This window comes from Phaethon lepturus, unplaced genomic scaffold, assembly GCF_000687285.1.
Source record: "Phaethon lepturus isolate BGI_N335 unplaced genomic scaffold, ASM68728v1 scaffold18697, whole genome shotgun sequence".
NCBI lineage: Eukaryota > Metazoa > Chordata > Aves > Phaethontiformes > Phaethontidae > Phaethon > Phaethon lepturus.
The window spans coordinates 68,237-88,250 of record NW_010552742.1 but is presented as its reverse complement, the minus strand read 5'-3'; the positions used below and the strand labels follow the sequence as shown (position 1 = coordinate 88,250).

Below are 20,014 nucleotides of genomic sequence, written 5' to 3'. Positions count from 1 at the left end.
CCTGCTGAATTCCTTGGGATCTGTGAGCAAATATGTCTGATTGCAGTGCAGAGATGGTTAAAGGTAGATGGAGGACCACACCTTCACTGCAGTAGTGCACTTGTCAGATTTTAGGTGTCTCTGGATGGAGGTATAGTGATGATACAGTCCTACCATGTGAACTGTAACTCAGAGTAAACACTCATTAATCCTACTTATCTCTGTAGGATTTAGATCAAGCTTTGAATTTCTTTTTCCTGGAGCATACGTAGAAAGTAGGAAACACCGGAGAGAATGTTCAAACTCTTGCTATTGCCTGTGGCTCCTTTTAGTCTTCAAATAGAAAGACTGAGACTCTCTGAAGTGCCCTTGCAGGCTACTGCCTTTGGGGTCATGGTCAGTTGATGTCTGGTTGGTTGAAAAGGGATTTCTGCCAAGCTTTAAAAACCTAACTTAGATTTAGGCAGATATTTTGAAAACTCCTTTGTGCTACTTTGCCGCTCAAGTTTTGCATTTCAGAGCAGTACCAGTTTTGCTGAATTGCACCAAGTTGCATGAGGAAACATTTAAGTTTCACTTTCTCTTAGTGGTTTACCCTCCATGTGCATGCACCAAGTGATGCAGGATTTCAGGTTCTATCACATACCTCTCTGAATTGGCAATTGCTTATTTTTAAATATTGTTGGAAATTCCTGTGGAGCTTTGATTTTCCACCTTCCTTTTTTTCTTATCTTTTATGGATCTCACTTAGGTTTTGGGATGCTTGGTATGAGTTAATAGCTTTTGGGCATTACCCTGAGGGCTTGTTTGGGGGCTGTGTGTGTCCTCTTAGGGCTGTTTACTTCTAGGGAATTCCTAGGGTATTTTTAAAAATGGGGAATATGTTAAAACCTTAAGCGGTCTTTAACAGGTGTGTAAATGTGCTGAGGTTGGGAGTCCTAAATGGTGTTCACCTGAGCCATTTTGTTTTGAGTTCTGCCTGTCCCTGTTAAGTCCCGATCTTCTTTTTATCCATCACAAAGAGGGTAGCCTGAATTTATCCACCGCTGTGCCTTGATGTGAATCACTACAAGTAGTCATGAGAAAGTTATTCAGGGTCTGTGTTGATTCAGTTTGCAGTTGTGGCTGGCAGCGCTGAATATGGTGATACATTTTCTCTGTGGATTGTGCTGAAGCCACTGATTTCACTGTGAATTATGCTGAACAGATGGCAATCGTTGTAAAAGCTGAGATTTAACTCCTCATTTGTTGTTCTTAGTAGCGCCTTTGAGCGCTATTGTTGGTTAGAAGGACTGTGCCTTAGAAAATGCTTGTAGCTACTGTCTCTGTGCTCTTGCAGGTTTTCTGAAGCGTTAATGGAAATTACTCCAGTAATCCTATTGGAATGCCTCTATAGTTGTATCAGAGTCCTGGAGATTTCCCTTCCTGTGGAAGACCCTGGTAAATTGATTAGCTGAGATGAAAGCCTTTGCTGACAGGACCTGTGTGATTTACATGCGAATACAGACATGGTGATGGGAGAGGGACTGGATGGAGGAACGGTGGAGCCATGCTGGGAGCAGGGGACCTGCTCTTCCTGGGAAGCACCTGAGCAGCAGACTAGAGCATGTTTCAAATTTGTGTCTTCCCAGCTATAATTGCTCAGATTCATGGACCCCGGGGGAATCTGCTTAATTGAAACTATCTGCATTCTCTTTTCTGAGAATTTAGGTTTTTGTAGCTTGTAAGCCCCATAGCGCATCACATTATTTCAAGAGCACAAAGCTCTAGCACTAGTAAGTGTAATGTGACTTATTCTTTAGTGTTTAAAAAACCTGTTATGAAATTAAAATCTCTTGCACTTGTGTATGGGATTCCCAATTATAATAATAGTATTCCTGGAGTGGGTTTTTTATTTTAGTGGGTTTTTTTTTGTTTGTTTGTTTTTAAAGAAATTGTAAGCTGTTTGCCACGGCCAATGGGAGAAACATAAGAAAGCAACTGCTAATTAAAAAACACTTGAAACAAGAGGGAATGTATTTTCTAATGTTGGCTCTTAGCGTACCTTGCTGTCAACAGGCCTGAGGAGTAGATCCTTCTTCCATGACTCGTATAACAGTGGTTGTGAATTCATGTGGCCTCAGATTAGCAGTGAACAAAGGCTGAGATGTTCTCCTCTGGGCCAGAACTGGTGTTTTGGTGGGATTTCTCTGTGAAGGTCTGATGATGATGGTTGTCATATTAATTAAAGGACTTGGTCTTTCTGGCTCAGAACTCATTGCCGTTTCCATGCTATGGAGGGACAGGTGTGGGGAATGGCACTCTAAGTCTTAAAAGCGGTTTTCAAAATTTGTGGTTCAACATGCAGGACCACAAATACATTTTGCAAAACCATTTATGTTTGGAAATATGACTCCTGAGTGATGTATCTTTTTCATTCCTGTGCGGGAACAGTGATTTCATCTAATGTTGTTTGTAAAATTTGTGGTGGAGCAGTTCTACAGGAAAATTACTCTTCAAAAGGTTTTTCAGCAATGCCATTCTTGGGAGATGTTCTTTAAACTATTTGGAAAAGGAATACAGTAGTATTTAGCTTTTCCTGTTTTGTGCTGAATATGATTAGAGTTTGACCTCAAAATCCAGTGTTTCAGTAAAGTCATGTTAAAGTTTAATGAACTTAAAATGCCTTTCATCTTGATTTGAAAGAGCAACGGGTTTTGAAATGTTAGGATTTCTGTAGGGTATTTCATTTTCCTGTCAGCTCTGCTAGTGACAACATTTTCTCAATTTTCCCTGTTTCTCGCATTTTTCTACCTTGACTTAAGTGGCTTGATCTTATCTATTGTGCCCAGAAACCCAGGCTGCTGTCTGATTAGAAAGAGGTATTGCTCTGACAGGTCTGGGCTTTTTTAAGAAAAATTTTTTCCTTTTCTTTCCTTCTTGTGTCTCTGTCCGCATTTTGACTCATCTCAGTTCTGCAGCTTGTTCTGTGCTCTTGCACTCTCTTCTCAATCTGGACTATATTACTTTCACCTTCTCCATTTGCCTTTGCTCTCCCCCTGGTATTTTCTTCTCCCTCTAGTGCATCTGTTTCCTCTTTCGCTTCTTTCCTAATGCTCTTTCTTCCTTTCAGCTGTTTTCCCTGCCCTGTTGGCTTCGCTGTTGGCCTCATCCCTCTGTAGAGCCTCTGAAATCTGTTTCCTACATGGATGACAGCCCATCTTCTCTGGAAGCTGCTTCCCGCGTAGGTGAGAGCACCGGGCAGGAGGGCAGCACTTCGAGTGGAAGTAATGCTTTTAGGACCAGCTAGCACAGGGATTTCAAGGGACCAGTCAGTGCTTGAACAGCAATCGCATGTTGGGCTGTTCTAAGCTGCTTTTCAGTGACTACTTTTTGTAAATGGTGACTGCTTTGTGTTTACCCATTGTTTTAAAAACGTCTGCCTCCTTCCTGTTGCACTCAGAGGTTTCCAACATATGTGAGTGTGTCCCCAAAATTGTTTTGCTGCTTGCTGCAGGTGATGAGGCAGACCACTCTAGTGGTGAGTGATGAGGATGAAAGCTAGTGCTGGGAGTCTGTAGGTGAATCAGCCACTGATGCTGGAAACTTGTTATTTCCAAAGGCAGCATCACTTGATTCCTTCCCTTTCCACCAAACTTGGGAGGTTTGTGCCACTGCGGCAGTGCTTGAGCAATCTTCTTCTGGGGTTTTGTCCTGAGGGAGCAGGTGGGAATGGGAATGGTAGTTATTTTTAATCACTTTTCAGATAGATTATCTATGTTGCTTGCAAGGCAGAAATAGCCAGCATGCTCATCCTGTGGCTACCTCGTGTTTGGCATCAATCTCTCTGGTTTCTTTCTCTCTCTTTCCAGTGAGGCCCACTTACTCTTCAGGGGCTGATAGACACAATAATTTTATTTCACCTCCAGCCTGGGGAAACAGAGAGGATTATTTAATCTTAAGGTGAAACAACCACTACCTGTATTGTGAGATAGAAGCATTTGCAACACGATGGTGTCCCTGAGGGATTACCTTGGTAGCTAATGGTGACTATAAATCAGGTTAGAAGGAAATTTAAGAATAACTTTATCAGAGATTACTTAGGAACTCATTTTATTCAGACTACAATTTGTTCCTTCAGGTTTCCAGAGATTTGCTTGCTTTCTGTGGATGGATACAGTCTTTATAGGCCTGGTATAGTTCATAGACATCACAGGCAGAGAAAGAGGAGATGCCCAGCTGGTTACTCCACCAAAGTCTGTGGACATGCTGTAGTTGAAAGCTCAGTAGGGTCAAGGCATAAAGCCTTGTCCCTAAACAAGCACGTCTTGTCTTGATTTGTTCACATCGTTTCTCCCCTTGTGAGGGTGAAGCAGTTCAGTACTACCATTTGAGAGTGTTTTTTTTTTTTAAGTTCTTATGGGACTAAATTAAAATTTTGTCATGCAGTTCCTTGTTTAATGGGAACGTGTATTTGAAGAATAATTATTGTGACATTCATTCTACTATGCTGGCTGATTTTATGGTTTCATATAATCTGAAGTACTAGAGCATCTTTAAACTATTTGTTTCATGATGAGATGCTGATAAGAACTTAATCCAGGTCAGTGATTTTTTTTTTTTTTTTTAACTTCAGTATTGGATCCTTCATGACTCTAGAACCATTTTCCTCACATGCCCCTTCAGAACTGAAATATGCTGCTGGGAAAGAGGTGGCTTTTGCTTAGTTTTCTAGTTGCATCAATGCTTTCCATCATTGAAGTTTTCCATTGTGAAGTCTGGCCCACTCTTTTATGCTTCCTTCTTTATTCACTTTTTGTAGTTATGAGAGTGATTTTTAACTAGGGAAATTCCTTTCAAAATTTGTTGTACTCTTTAATTTAGTCATATTCTTTTCTAACCATTACCATGTCTCTGTATTCACTTATTGATGTGCTTAGTCTTACAAGTCTCCATCTGTGTGGGACAGGAGTGACTGTTCTGTTTTCCTTCTCTTACGGGGATGCTGGGCCTTCTCTATGACCTACACCTCTGGCATGTTTCACTGAATTCCTGACACTTGCTTCTGTGAAGTTTTCTCATTTTCAGTATGATTTCCTTTTCCTGTAAACAAACATGTTAGGTGTGAACTATGACACTGAGAAGGTATTTCTGCATTTTGGGAAGTAATGCTGTACCCTAGTCTGTGCCTGAGACTTTTTAAATATTATTACTGAAAGTTTGTTAATGTCCCAAGGGGAAAGTAAGCTAGAGGTATTGAGTGGCTACAGATTCATTGGAAAGACACATGATGACCAAATACTTTGTGGGTTTTTCTGTCAACATTAGAAAAATTATTTTGGTTATGTCTACTTCCTTGGTATAAATGATAACACATTGTTGGTTGCCTTAGGATGATTAAAAGGTTCTTTGGAGGTAGAAGTCTTCCAAGAATTAGGAGGAGTATATAAATGAATGACAGATGTTTCCCTTTTTTTTTTTTCCAGCTGGCTTTGAAATGGGTATGATTTTTTTTTTTTAATCATCAAACTTAAAGTTTTCAAAACAGTAGCGGCTGACAAAAAGAAGTGATTTCCCTGTTGTTATGTTAGGGCGTCCTTGGATTTCCTATGCATGTTCTTCCATGTCCTCTATGGCATTCAAGAAATTACCACATTTAGCAGACAGACTGGGCAGTAACTTGACTTGCTTTGACAGAAGTGGAGGTAGGACAACTTATTTTATTTTTTTACCAGTATTTTTACTGCACCTATCAAAAAAAGAAAAAAAAAAATCAGAAATACCCTCCCCAAAAATGTGCTTTGAACATATCTCAAAGGTTTTAAAAGTTTAAAGTCAGTTGAAGTTGAAACTATTTCCTGCTGGTTAGAGCTAGTGATTTACAAAAATTAAGTAAAATAATCTATTGTTACATTTATCATTTATTGCTTAGATAGACTGATAAATATTGCTCCTATTATCCAATTAATGCTTTTGCTTGTTTTTTACTTAAAAAATAAATTCCATATAGAGAAGTTGCATCTCTTAACTGTGGTGTTGCTGTCATAAGTGGATAGCGTGAACATAGTAAGAAATAATGTAAAAGGTGGACAGTTTATTAGTCCCCCTGCCATCGCTAGAGTAACTTTCTCTGTGAATTACGGAGAACAGACTTCTATGAACTTTGCTTTTCATTGCTCATTGCTGGCAGTGTATACATTTAATAGACTAGCAGACGTTTGGATAACTTGTGTCTCCGCAAGTTAGACTGCTGCCTCTTTCTGCCCTGAGGAGACTTTTGAAGCAGGTGGGAAGGGTTGAGCAGAGCAACCATAGGAGAGTTTGCCAAGAATTCATACAGATATGCTTGCATCCTGATGGGGTGGCCTCTGGCTGGTAGTGGATCTTGATGCAGGTTTTGGTAGACCCATGAGTCACGTTCAAAGGATCAGTCAGTTGTGTGTGGCACAGCTGTTCTCAGGGAACAATGAGTCACAAACTTGTGAGTTTCCAGTCCTTGGTATAGAAAATACCCACGTAGCTGCTCTTGTGGTTTCATTTAGAAATGAATGAGCCGTACAAAAGTTAAATAATTAGACTGTATACTTCAGATCCCTACTTTATACTGACTTCTAGTCTTTTCTTTAAAAACGCATATTGAGAAGTAGCATATTATTGTCACAAATGGAGAAATGCTAGTTTCTGAAAAAAGCAAACAGGATCTTAATACAAATAGTTCCTGAATAATACAGCCACAAAACTAGTTGCAAGGGTCTACTCTAATCGTTTTACCTATTTACTCTCCTGCCCTTGTTTCACATAACCTCACTTATTCTGATCCGTTCAAAAGCATGTTACTGAATAATTTTTCTGTCTGGTTGTTCACACAAGATTATCTTCTTTCCACAAATTGAACAAGTTTGCCTTTTGCTACAGGGGCTCTGTGCTGCTGTTCTGCTTATCTGACTTAAAGACCAAGAATCACCCTTGCAGTGTCATTGTGTCCCCTTGTCTGAAAACCACTCATAACTTCTGTGCTGAGGACCATCTCCATAGAGAGGCAGGGAATGATTTGTCGTTGTTATAAATTCCCAGTTACAAATTGCATATGTATTGATTTTTGTTATTCTTTCTAATCTCCACCTGCTTTATTGTCTCACCAAGCTATTATGCTTTTCAGAAGATAGAAACTGGTCCAGGATCATACTGTTAGCCAAATAGACTGTAGAACAAAATAATACTAAACAAAATCAGACAAAATCTAGGCTTCGTAGACATTCTTGCAGCTTAGCTTCAATGTTTGCGTTCAATATGTTATTTAAAAAACCCTCTAAGGAATCATTTGTTTTGAAGTGATGTTCTGTTAGGCAATTTAGTAAGCTGATGCCTGTTCAGAGGTCTGAATGTATGTTATAGCAGCTGTTTGTATTGCTTTTGTATGCGTTCTTTCGTATAATAGGTTTAAAAAACTACTTCCTACAGCTTGCAGGCAAATGCTTTCACTGTCCCTACATTATGTTGGTATGTTTTCCTTTATGTATGCATCGATGCCAAAACCAGTAATAGATTACTTCTCATGTGGAAATTTTTTTAGCAATGACAAGAGTCACTGTTGATTTTTACGTAGATATTGCTATGATTTTGGCATGCCTTTTTTAACTTAATTTTGTTAAATTCACTAAGTTCAGAAGACCAGCAGAGCACTGTGTGAGGACTTCCTACATTAGTGGTTCTCAGGTGCCCTCTGTGGTAAAACATTTCTGGCACTGATGTGTATATTATTTGTAAATTTAAGGGAGATGAAAATATGAGCATGAAAGTAACGGGAACCATTTACGCAGTGTTTCTTTCCAGGATGGGGAATACCTTTTACAGGTGTTTTTAACAATAGTTTGGTAAATTTGTTTTTCTTGAGGTCACCAACGTATGTGCAGTGTTGTTCTGAAGTTGTTCAGCTGGAAGTCAGTAGCTTAAAGACTGAGATGAGTTCTTAAAGTAGTTTAAAATGATCTTTAACACAGTTCATCATCTAGGACACTTGGAATAATGTGGCAGAACTCAAAGCACATTGTACTCTTATAATCAGAATTATTATTTTGGTAGAATATTCTGTAGTTCTTTTCCCAAGGCATAGCAAGAGAGTGAAAATACCTGGTGGTGAGATAGTTGTGCCTGATGAGGCGTTGGTGGTGGAGTCCCCCAGGTGGTAATTGAAGTGGACTCATGTGTGACATGTTGTTCTGCTCCCCTGCCCCTCTCCTGGGTTTCATCAGTACCCCTTGATTTTGTAATTTATATTACAGGAACTGCCAATATACAATAAAAACAAAGCTTTTTGCCAGTATCCTTCGTTGCCTTTTGTACTGCTGAAGAATTTAATTATTATGGTATCTGAGTCAGTGCACTGGAGGCTGCATGGAGGTGTTAAGCTTGCCCTGCATCTTGATGTCTGTGCTGCTCTCTTGAAAAGGCAGCTTTCATGTGCGGTCTTGTATGATCTCACATGGACTTTACCTGCTGAAGACTGAGGACCAGATCTTTTAACAATTACGTGGGGTTCTTTACTGAACCTGCCTTCATGTTGGTTATAATGAGCTGTTTGAAACAGCCATCTATATTACAGTAACTTAAGAATTTCTTAATTGAATTGGCAAAAAATGTGATATTAGTATCTTAGGACTCAGCATGTAGTATGGTTCAGTAATGCAGACTTCTCACTGGCGCCCACATACTCCATTTAAAACCCTGATTGTACTGTAGCAAATTACTCAGCAGACACAGAGTCCAGATAATTCTAAATTATACTCTGCTGCAGAGCTTTCATAGTATTTGGTTTATTTGCCATTTGCTTGTTTTAGGCTATCTAATAAATACTGACTTGTGCTCTAGGATTTTAATTTTAAATTTTTTGTCTTCCTTTTATAAATATCCTCCTTTCTGGTGAAACCATGCTCATGTTTTACTTTGAGATGCCAAATTGACATCCTTTGAAATAAAGTTTTGGACCGTTCATCGGTGTACTTCAAAAGCTACTGTGAGGCAAGGCATTAATATGATTCAGCCATGACATCAAATGGGCCACATATAGAGGTGACAGTTGAATTTCCATAAGCATTCACTCATTTGCCTCTGCTGAGACGATCACAGCTGTTATTTCATACTCGTGGAAGTAGGTGTTGATGTGATTTTGACACATTCCCACATGAATTTGGGCTGCCTTCAATGATGTGTTTCATTTTGGTAGACAGCTGGGATGAGTGAATGCAGGCTTTTAGCAGCAAGGACCTATGATGATGTAGGGCAGCTGAAACATTTGATGTCAGGTTTACCTTTCATTGTTTGTTAGCCTTCTTAAGGAAGGAAAACTACTGCAGCTTCATAAAGAGTCACCTGATTTTAAGTTGATGTTGTAAATTAATGATGCTGGTGGTAGAATTTGTTCTAAAACTTACTGATTTTTGCATTACATCAATATTTCACTTTGAATTCCTTAATTAGGAATGTTCCATGTCACTGAAGACATGGAGTGCAGTTTGCTTAACGCTGGCTGGATTTCAGAGTGACTCTGTGGAAGACAGTTGTGGGTACAAAGACATTAGTATCTACATTTTTAGAGTTGTATTTTAACCGACTGTTCCTTCAGAGAATTTTTGGAAGTTGAGAACTATTAATATTTTTGTGTCCTGTTTATCACAGGAACTGCAGTTGTGAATCAAACCACTGTTTCATCTACTTCAGTATCTCATCATCATCCAGACCAGATTCTTCAGAACAGTAATCTGTTCCTGTAGACATCTGTGGAGGATGTAGCACCCAAGGGTTTTTTGCAAAGTGCATTTGTAGAGGCTTGTTTTGTGCCCAAAACATTCATTATGTTATTATGCATTATGGCTCATTATGCCATTGCAGTCTACTGCATAAGCCACAGTGCTCCTGTATTATGTAGTTGTGGTCTCCTGTCTTAAAAAGGTTGTAATAAAATGAGAAAGGTGTAGAGAAAGGGCAATAGGGGTTTTCAAAGGTATAAAACAGTAAGGAACAGCTCAATAGAAAAAGAAGAATTTTTCAGCTTTGAAAAGAGGCAACATGGGAGGAGAATGAGAGACCTGAGGAAAGAGAAAATTACTTGCTGTCCTTTCTAGTGCAGAAACAGAGGGGTATCCAATGGAGGTAGTGGGTAGCATATTCAAAGCCAGCAAGAAGGCGTACTTCTTCACCAAACTGACTTACAAAGTGTGTTCTGCTATATTTTCTATTTTTTAAAAAACAAAACTTCAAATTGTGTGTGGTCTATGTAGTAGCTTTTAAGTATTTCCAAGAATCTGTGTCATTAACACTGGAAGTGTTTTTAACTCTTATTTGAGGTAATGCAGTACCACAAATGATTGACCAACTAAAATTCAGTCTTAGAAATCATCCAAATACATCTTTCCTCTGAAAGACTTGCTGTAGTATATAAGATAAAGCATCAGAGTTTTAGAACATTGTAATTATTTATGGAATAAATGGTATTAAACATTTTTCCTCACTGTAGGTTGAAATAAATACCTGTATGTTACTTGAAATATCTATGTTTCTATACTTAGTGTGGCTCCTGCAGGTCCTGGGGTGACACCATCTGTTTGAGGATATGTTCTTGGAGGCGAGGCATGTGCTCGTTAAAAACACGGTCTGTGCAGAGTTCTGTATTTAAATCTCATTGACAAAATGAATCGTAGTATAGTACCTGTCTGCTTTTAACACTGCTTTACCTGATCTGCATTATCTGGAAACAGTAGCTGTTTGTGGAGTTGTATCGCCTTAGGCTTCCCATTCTCCTGGTGTGACCAACGAAGTCTCCTAAGGTATAGGTGACCCTGGCAGCAAGGTCTCCTGAACTTGGGTGAGCGTCTGGGCTTAGGCCTCTCATGATGACAGGGAATGAACAGCTCTGTGATTCCCCCGCACTGAGCCGGGTATTTTGGAAGATTATGGTTTGTGGATGTTTGGGATTGCCTGTCTCATCCTGGCCAATTTTATCAGTTGCTTAGAAGTTGTTTCGTAAACCTTGGAAGTATAAGGCCTGCTGGGGCACCGGAGGATTTTGCATCCAGTATGATCCTTTATCTTTATTCTGGCTAGTGTTCAGCCAGTCTGTGGTGTTATGGGTCCTGCCGGGCTTGCCAGGAGGTAGTCAGAGGGGTTTGGCAGGGTGGGTGGTGGTGGGAAGGGCGGTGTGTGGCCAAAGGCCTCCAGCGACAGGCGGAGGTGAGCAGGCATGGCGGAGGCCTCCCTCCCTCCCTCCTGGCGGATGCTGACTGTCCCTGGCAGCCACCCCTTGGCCCTCCCTAGCCCGACGGCACCTCTGGGAAGCCACTGGGAAAGTTGGCAGAGCAACGCGGGCTGTGGTGGTCAGCATGCTGATGGTGTCCCATCTCTCAGTGCATCAGTGAAGTGGCCTAATGACTGGAAAAGATGGAGGCCCTGTTCCTGGCCCCCCTCCCCAGTTTTTGATGTGTTGGGAAGAGGAGTGTTTTTTCTGCAGGCTTATAATGGGATTATAAATAAATTTCTATTACTATGTAGGTAATGTAATTAGATTACTTTTACAGTAGTAACAAGTTACTTGTAATGCAGTGCAATCGTTATTCCCTTTTTTAAATCATACTTACACTTTCTCTTGCTTTAACCTTTATGTATGTGCTGAAAGCTTATAGCTTAAGACATTTCAGAGGTAAAACGACCTCAATCCATATATTAAAAAACACTTAAGATACAAATTATTTTTCCATTAACAATGGAATGACAGTTAAAATATTTGTGTTATAAACTTGTATGATTTTCTTTCTTCACTGTCATGATGGAGAGCAATATAGATTTTTAGGTCCATCTTCTTCATTTTCTTTAATAGAAGGCAATGGGGCAGAAAGCCTCTCCTACAGAGTGGGACAAAAACCCCCTTGTTAAATAGTTAAAATGGTTGAGCTGTTTTGGTTTCTGCCATGGTTTGATTATTTGGCTGTTAGAAGAGCTCAGCACTTGGTCTGAGCCTTGGTTCAGGTCTGGTTCTGGAGGCATGACAATCTTCAACATCCTCAGTGAGGAGAGAAACGCAGGTGGAACACCTGGTGCTTGCTCAGTGAATGAAGGTGAGCTTTTTGCAGCACCCTAGCCTGGGTTGTTTTATTTCACTACTGAGCAGAAAAATATCTGGTACCCTATTGCTGCTCTTATAATTGTGTGAGAATCTGGAACCAGTAAAGCAAACTCTGAATCTGCTTTTTATAGATGAATCGTTGTTACGGGGAAATGCTCAAATGCAATATAAGTGGTAATAAAGATTGCAGAAACATCTAACTTTCTCAGCCTGATAAGTAAGATGGAGCTCCATGCAAGTGTATGATAAGTTTGAGCAGTTAAGAGTTCCTTTCCTGTTCCTTTTCCTGCGGTCCTCTTTTAATTTTCTTGCTGTTGTCTTCCTCCTATTCTTGTTCTCCTCAGGACTATTTACCATGTTCCCTTTGTCTGTCATCTTTTTGTGTGCGTTTGTAAGACACTGAAAATCCCGAGTGAAAGACACTTTAGGGATGCAACTTTAGGATGTAAGACAGATAAGACTAGTCATTTGAAAAGGTTAACTAAGCACAGGAACCCCCTAGCTAATCTCTGTGCGCTTTGCATACTTAATATGTTCCAATTGTTGTTCTTTCTGACAAGATACTGCAGAATAGACTTGTTAAGTCTTGCTAGCAGGGAATAAAGGGCTCCTCAGAAAATTGCCCTTTGCTATAGGATGCTGTCCTGAGCTCACACCCATGCTTCTTGCCAATTACACTTGGGGAATTCCTGTATTTGGGGCTCCATGGCCTAAAAATTCTCATCTGTTTAGTAACTGTGTGCGTTCCCGGAGGTCTCTTTTAGTTTTCATCTTGAAATAGGTAAAGGAGAAGAGGTTTCTTGCTTCTTCAGGCAGCCTGGTGACTCCTGTTCTGACGGTAGGACGTGGAAGCTGTTTGCTGAGTGTGTTTCAGTGACCACTGACTAGATGTTGGCAGTTTCATGGCTTGTAAGAGTACTTGACTTAAGGGACACGGAGAATCTCAGCGCTTCTTAGCCCTCACTTGCTTAACCAATGCTATAGTGCCAGCATAGCCAAGGAGAGTAAGGAATGCATGACAAGTCCTGAGCTTTGTTTTTTCCTCTGCCCTCTGTTTACCCCATATCAGTACTAATAAAAGCTGAGCACCCTTTGTGCTTCCTCAGCTTTTTTTCAAGTTTCAATTTCCATTTTCTTTCTTTGAAGCACAGCGAAGAGCAAATGTACATAAACAAAACTTCATACTCAAGTCAAAGTCCAATAGACACAACTGAATAGTAGTCAGGAATTTGAAGAAGACCTTTTCTATAAATATTTAATTACTATATTAACTGAGCAAATAAAGAACATGCTATTAATATTCATACTGTGTTAGCAGTGGTCCAATGGAATTTAGTATGTTTTATAGTTCATACAGCATCCTACGTATTGTGTAGGCCATCAAAGAATGCCCAGATCCAGTAAGCTAATGACCCTACAGATCTCTCTAGCTATTCCTTAATTCTCTAAGCCAAGGAATGTCTTGTTGTTGTTCTTTGCATAGCACATTTCTTAGCAAAACTCTTCAGTTATGTAACGGTACCAGTCATGCATATATAAAGTACCCATACGAAGAGCTAAGGTACAGGCTGTAAGCTGCTGAGATACTAACAGTGAGCCTGCCTCCTCCAGAACTCAGTGTGCAGCCTCTTTCATCTTTGTTAGTGTATCTGTTTTGTAACTTTTTGGAGAGCAAAGGTTAGGAGATACTTAGTATTTGGCTTGCTTGTTCCTGCTTAGAGCTTTAAAAATATTGATCATCCGAATGCTGGGGATGGTTTGCAGCACAAGAAGCCAAATGCAGAACCTAAAACTGAATTTCTTTGCTGTGAGTGATGTGTTCTTCCTCTGTGCATTAGTTTCTTTTTTAGAAGTAATTTGCAAGTTAATATGTTTTATTTAAGAGTGAGAAAAAGAATAATGCTTACTTGTGGTGTTGTGATACTTAAAAGAAAAAAAAATCTCTGGAGATTTCATTTGCTTACTGAAAATACGAGCACTCATCCTCTTGCATTGACTTTGTCTTTAAATTCCTTATGGCTCTTTTGCATTGCCTACCCTCATTAAGACTCTGGATTTAAAGATTGTTACAAGAAAACTGTCACACATAGGAACAATAGAAATACTAAAACTTCAGTTCCTCACTCTGATATTGCTCTTTTCCCTCTTGCTGGCTTAGGAAAATACATTAATAGATGTTGAATTAAGACTTCATCAGTGGGTCCGTACTTCATTCACTTAGAATCCTTACAGCTATTTTTTTACTGCATATAGTGATAATTACTCCTTTTGGCAGAGCAGAACTAATCTAATGTGCGTTGGCTGCTGAAATCTGTGAAGGAGCCAGGAATGACTTCTGTGTTGAATTATTAACCCTGAATGTACAATTCTGCCAGTACCACAGTGGGCCCCTGCTTCATCTGTGTACCTAGTAATCTCAGTTAATGAACATGTAGATATTAAAAAAGCCCCTGTGTCATCTAATAGAGGTATAGCGTGCTCCTATTTTGGTAACCCTGCTTTAGGGATTGGTCTGCCAAAGATGGCATGTGTTGGGGAACCATCCAGCCTGGCTTCTGGAAAGGAGCCCTTGATATATGGGGAGCTGTATTTGTAAGTACCTAATTTTCTTCCTTTATTGGCTGTGGCTGAAAGAATTTGAAGGAAGCTAGATATTTCTTGTGCACGCACATTATGTAGGAGCTGATGAAACCCTTGGGTCTGTATCTCTAGTTGCTGTTGCTTTTTTATGTATATAGGTTCGAGGTACAATTTTGGTCTTGCTGTGTAGCTTAGCTATGGTCACAGTATCTTCACTTTGTGGCTAGAAGAGGTGATGATGCTGTTTGGTCCCAGTAGGGAGTTCCCGGATCTCTGTCTTAAGTTTGGATTTTAGATTAAACTTGGCAGGATTCAAACAGCATTAGTATGGAATTTATGTTACTCCTATCAACACAAGTTGTTGCAACAAATACTGATACAAGTGAGAAGAGAAAAATCTGCAACCCACAGGGCATTAACCAACTTCTTTGAAGGAAACTTTGAGGAGGCAAATTCTTCTGTTTTGTTGCTTTCTTCCACTGAAAAAACCTGCACATATCAGTCTTGTTGACAGAATGCAGGAAAACAATTCTTCCAGTTAAATCCATTATGACAATTTTCACATTTCTGCTTTTGCTCAAGAGGTATTACTGCATTATTTTCCTTTTAGCATATATTCTCAGGAACAGAGTGGAAATCAAAATGATATTTTGGTTCCCAGCTGTTCTCTGCAGTGTGCCAGAAATGGACAGGAATGGTCAGGAGCCCATGTTTTGCAGTAAGTGCTGAGCTATAGGAAGAGCATATAAGTGTTATGGCAATGACTTGTTCCTCTCCTATTCTTCTGCCTTCTACTTCCAAGACTATAAATGACTAACAGAAGAATCTCCCATCCTCACAAACCTGTATGTGCCTCCTTGTATGTAACATCAGTATTTCACAAATTAAAAAAAGTGGTTGTTCCTTCTGAGATGTGTGAGTTGAAGCCAAATTTTTTCATCTGATCAGTCCCCCTTATATACTTATTTTGAATGTCTGGCCTTTCCTCAACTATATTTGTCATAAAAACACTTGCTGTTACATAAAACCCCACCATTTCTTGTTTATGCCTATAAAGCTGTTTAAAGACTAGGCAAAGGCAAATAGCTGCAGCTGTGCAGTTTATAAAGTGGTGCCATGTAGAGGAGGAACAGGAAGGGAAGATTTCTGGACTTTCCCTGATTGACATGCCTTGTTTCTCCCACAGGAGGCGAGATGGATTTAGTGGACAATGGGCTAAGCGGAGTCCTTCTTTTTCTATGTTTTTATTCTTTTGTCATAGTTTCTACGTGATGGTGGCTATGAGTAACTGGCCTCGGTTCTTGTGCAGTTATTGGGAACCACCTGAAGTCTGTGTGGGGCTGTGAACGCAACATACAAAAAAGCCAGGGAAGTGTAGTAACGAAGGGATGGGTGTACAATGTCAGTAAAAGTAAATCACACTGGGGAAAAAAACCCAACACCTTCCATGGCATAGTGACAGTGATCCATTTTGTTTTTAATACTGCTTTATAGCCTAGCATCTATATAGGCTGCCTCAGATGCTCAGGCTTTAGTATGTTCTCTAGTTTGTCCTAAATGCAATATGAATGTCTGTTAATCCAGATAACAAACATAAGGAAACTGCCAGCTACCCAAGCTTTCTTCATTGTTTGTGACTAAATCACCATAATAAAAAGGAGGTGGAAATGGAAATAAATACAAATGGCTGTTTGTTTCCACTATTGGTAATTAAAAAAAAAAAAAGTTGAAAGTGGATTAGAACTGTCTTTCCTAAATACCTGTAATTTCTTGACCTTTCAGTTTTCACTCGCTTCACTGGTGTTGCTGTGTTGGAATTTCATATAAATGTCTCACGGCAGAATTTGATCTTCAGAGCTCTTTGTGTTGGTCTCTCAATACCCTTAGGAGTGCTTTTAGTACAAAAGATACATCTAGATACTGAATATTATGGTCTGTACCAAACAGGCCTTTATTCCATTGAAGTGCTTCAGTGCTAAAATGTATTTTCTGAGAAATACCTCTAAGATTATATGAATAGAGTATATATCAAATTGATTTTTTTTTTTCTTTTTTATTTAATCTTTCACTGTATTAGAGGTCTGGTTAGAGAAATCCCTCTTCCCTGTGGGCAGCTACAGTCCTGCCAGTGCTTTTTGTGTCTAATTAGTCCTTTCTATTTCAATACCTTTTTGTAACATATTTCTGTATACTTCTGTCAGCACACATAACTGTACTGTGCTGAAAAAGCCTCAAATAAATGTTTCTTTTTGTGTGAAGTGGTAAATGTTATGGTAGAAAACAGCATGCTTTTTCTGTGGAACTTTGTATAATTTGGCTTGCCCACTCTCTTCCATTTGTTCAGATAAATACAGTCCCAATTATATAAACCGTATCTGCTTTTTCAGGTGGTAGACTTTTTTTCCAAATTTGCTTTTTATTTCAATAAATGTTGTGCTAATACCTCTTACAAAATTAAATTCAGTGCAGAGTGAACCAGAGGCCAGTAAAACTCTAAACTGTTCCATAAAAACACAGTAGTTTATCACAAGAGTTGCACCATTTCAGCAGCCCTGACAATGGCAACATTATTGGTTTGTAGTAGTGTAACAACTTATGCTGTGAAACATCAGGGTGCTTTAGAAAAGTCTTGATGATCTACAGATGTTAATATTGAAAATTGTTCTCAGGGTCCTGAACCACAACAGGTTGTGATTTTTTTTTTTTTTTTTTTTTCGATCTGTCTCCACGTGCTGGGTGTGCTCTCCTCTCACGGTATACCTGGAGATGAGCCAGATACAAGCTGTATTTTTCACTAGTGTAAACTTTTTTGGACTAATGGCTTATACTACCCTATTGCAATATTTTTTACTGATCTGCGTATTAAGAATCTTGGACTGCCATCTCATAATGTAGCCATGTAATTAAAAAAAAAATGGAAGGCAGCGTTAACTGTTTCAAGAGAATGTTTTTAAGTTATGTTAACTTTTAATGAAGAGAAACCAGTTCTTGTACTGACGGCCAACATTTCCTGTGGAGGAGACTTTTGGAGATTAGACCAAGTGAGAGATGACTAGCTCTCCTTGCATCTCTAAGAGAACTGGGTACCCAACTGCTCTTTATGCCTTTAATGATCTCCCTTGTGGTGTGCCGAAGTATAATGTTTTTCTTTGAAAAAGAAACACAATAATGTAGTAGGTTTCCAAATATCCTGAGGAATGTACTTACTAATGAGAGACTGCAGACTGATGGTGCCTTTTCCTTATTGCCAGCGAGGAGGGTTGTCTTTTATAGGACTTCCTAGATTTTAGGTGTATGCCCTTTTTTAATTTGGAGGTTTCTTTTACTAATTTGTACTTCTTCATACAATAACCACAGTGATAAAAATCTTTCTTTGTTTTCATTGAGGAAAATTGTTTCTTTAGAAGATTACAATATAAAATTCTGGAAATATTTCTCAAAGTTTTCTGGGTAATATAATCAAATAACTTTTCCAAAAGATGAGTAGTATGTAACAAGTGCTTTTTAAAGATCCACCCCCTCCCCCCCCGCCTTTTATTCCAAAATGAGTGCAATATAAATATGAACACATTTTGGTTTTAGTAGTCTTAAGGTTTTATCCTGGTAACTACTGTGGTTAGCTGAATAGTTTAGTAATAAGCCTTTCATTTTCATTTTACAAGAGAAAATCGATGGATATGGAATCATTAGATGCCCAGCTAAACTCACTGAGCAGTCTTTGAACTAGCAGGGGTTTTAGACTTTTTTTGTTAGGAGGCTTCTTCTGCTAAAGGCACCGTTTGGCACACACTCATTGATGATGTGGTCCCATCTCAAGTGCAGGTAGATTTGACAAATGCTTAGTGAAATGACAAATGCTCTTAGTTTCTAGAGCCTACAAGACATGTAATATAACTGCTGTGTTGTCATATGGTTGTTGGATATTATATTTTAATTATGTCAAGTCTGTTTAACATATGATACATGTTAAGTGCACTTTACCGCTTAATGAATTAGTGAGTATTTAAAAAAAGGGGGGATGGGATGGGGAATTAGATTCTTCTTTGGAATTTTCTAACAGAGACACCAAAGAATTTAATTCATTACTTACAGTAACCTCTGTTAAGGATAATTAGAGAAATTTCAGAGAATGGGAAGGGCATTTTGTTTGTGTATAACTGCTGATAGATGAAATTGTTCTTTTAACTATATTAAGAAGCTAAATGCAACTTGCTAAAATGCTCTCTAGCAGATCTAGGCAAGATTTTAGGCCCATGACAGCTACTGTCTCTCCCTTAACTTATTGCTCTCTTTAAAGGTAAATGACTTAATACAGCTGCAAGTTTTCTTTGCACTGGCAGACTTCAGCACTTACTAGTCAAAACTCAAAACTTAGTATTAAAAGCTGCCTAAAAAAGGCCGATGAGTTTTCCAGTGAGGAAAAAATTTGTCAGTGGTTGTGACAATTTTAATGTAAGAAGGTAAATTGGTATTCAAGTTGAATCAGTATTCTGCATTGGACAAACCTAGTAGCCCTTGATGGCTTTTAAGAAAAATAAAAAACCTGGGGGAAAAAAAACATCAGGAAAAAAATAAATCAAAAAACAATAATCACTTTGTATGTGCCATCTTGCGTTTAAAGCTGTGGAGTCCCAAACCAGCCTTCTGGTTCTTTCTGCCGGTGTCATGGTGGAAGCAGCACATACATTTTACATCTCTTAGCCTTCTAACCTTGTAATTGTGATGTGAAAATTATAATCTGTGCAAAACCAGAGAAGCTTGTGATATTGATTAAGCAAGCTAGACTCATTTTTCAAATTTCATTAGGCATAAAAGCAGTCGAGCGTAGATGCAGTGTTGTCCTTGAGCAGCCCAGTATGTAGCCCAGCACCCACTGCCCCATGTGGGTGGGGAGCATGTGCAGACAGGGCTGTGGAGTGGAGGGCAGGGTGGAGGCTACAACTCCACCTGGAACATCTGTGGCCCCTTACGCTTGCTGTGACAGTTGTCAGTCACAGGTGCCTTCCTGGGAGCTTTGGCTTTTGTAGGGATTGCTTATGTGATGCTTTGCAATGAGTTTGTTGGCTGTTGTCTTGATGTCCACAACCATATACTAGAGTTGTCTGCTCTTGAAGCTTTTCTTGTTGAATGGGTGCTTTCACATCTGTAACCTTGCTGTAAATCTGATCTATTGGGTGCTCTGCTGCTTCTCTGTCTGGCTGGTTAGTTCTATGTAAGACTGAAGTAGGGCTCCCTGTTGAATAGGTATTTTGTTGTCTCATGCTGAAGGTAAAGCAGTGACATACTTTGAGTGAGCAGTTTGGGTATTTATTACTTTGCACTCAGGAAAGGTATGGCTCTGACACTCAGTCTGTATTAATA

The 20,014-nt window shown here is 39.2% G+C and overlaps 1 protein-coding gene across 1 annotated transcript in view; it reads left to right on the top strand.

Annotated features, from left to right (window-relative positions):
• Nucleotides 1–11,194: 11,194 nt before the first annotated feature.
• LOC104624052 (guanine nucleotide exchange factor VAV3-like) overlaps nucleotides 11,195–20,014 on the top strand; it is a 60,514-nt gene continuing 51,694 nt past the window's right edge. Inside the window, exon 1 of the mRNA XM_010291314.1 lies at nucleotides 11,195–11,365. Coding sequence (XP_010289616.1) covers nucleotides 11,195–11,365 — 171 coding nt within the window. The remainder of the gene's footprint in view (nucleotides 11,366–20,014) is intronic.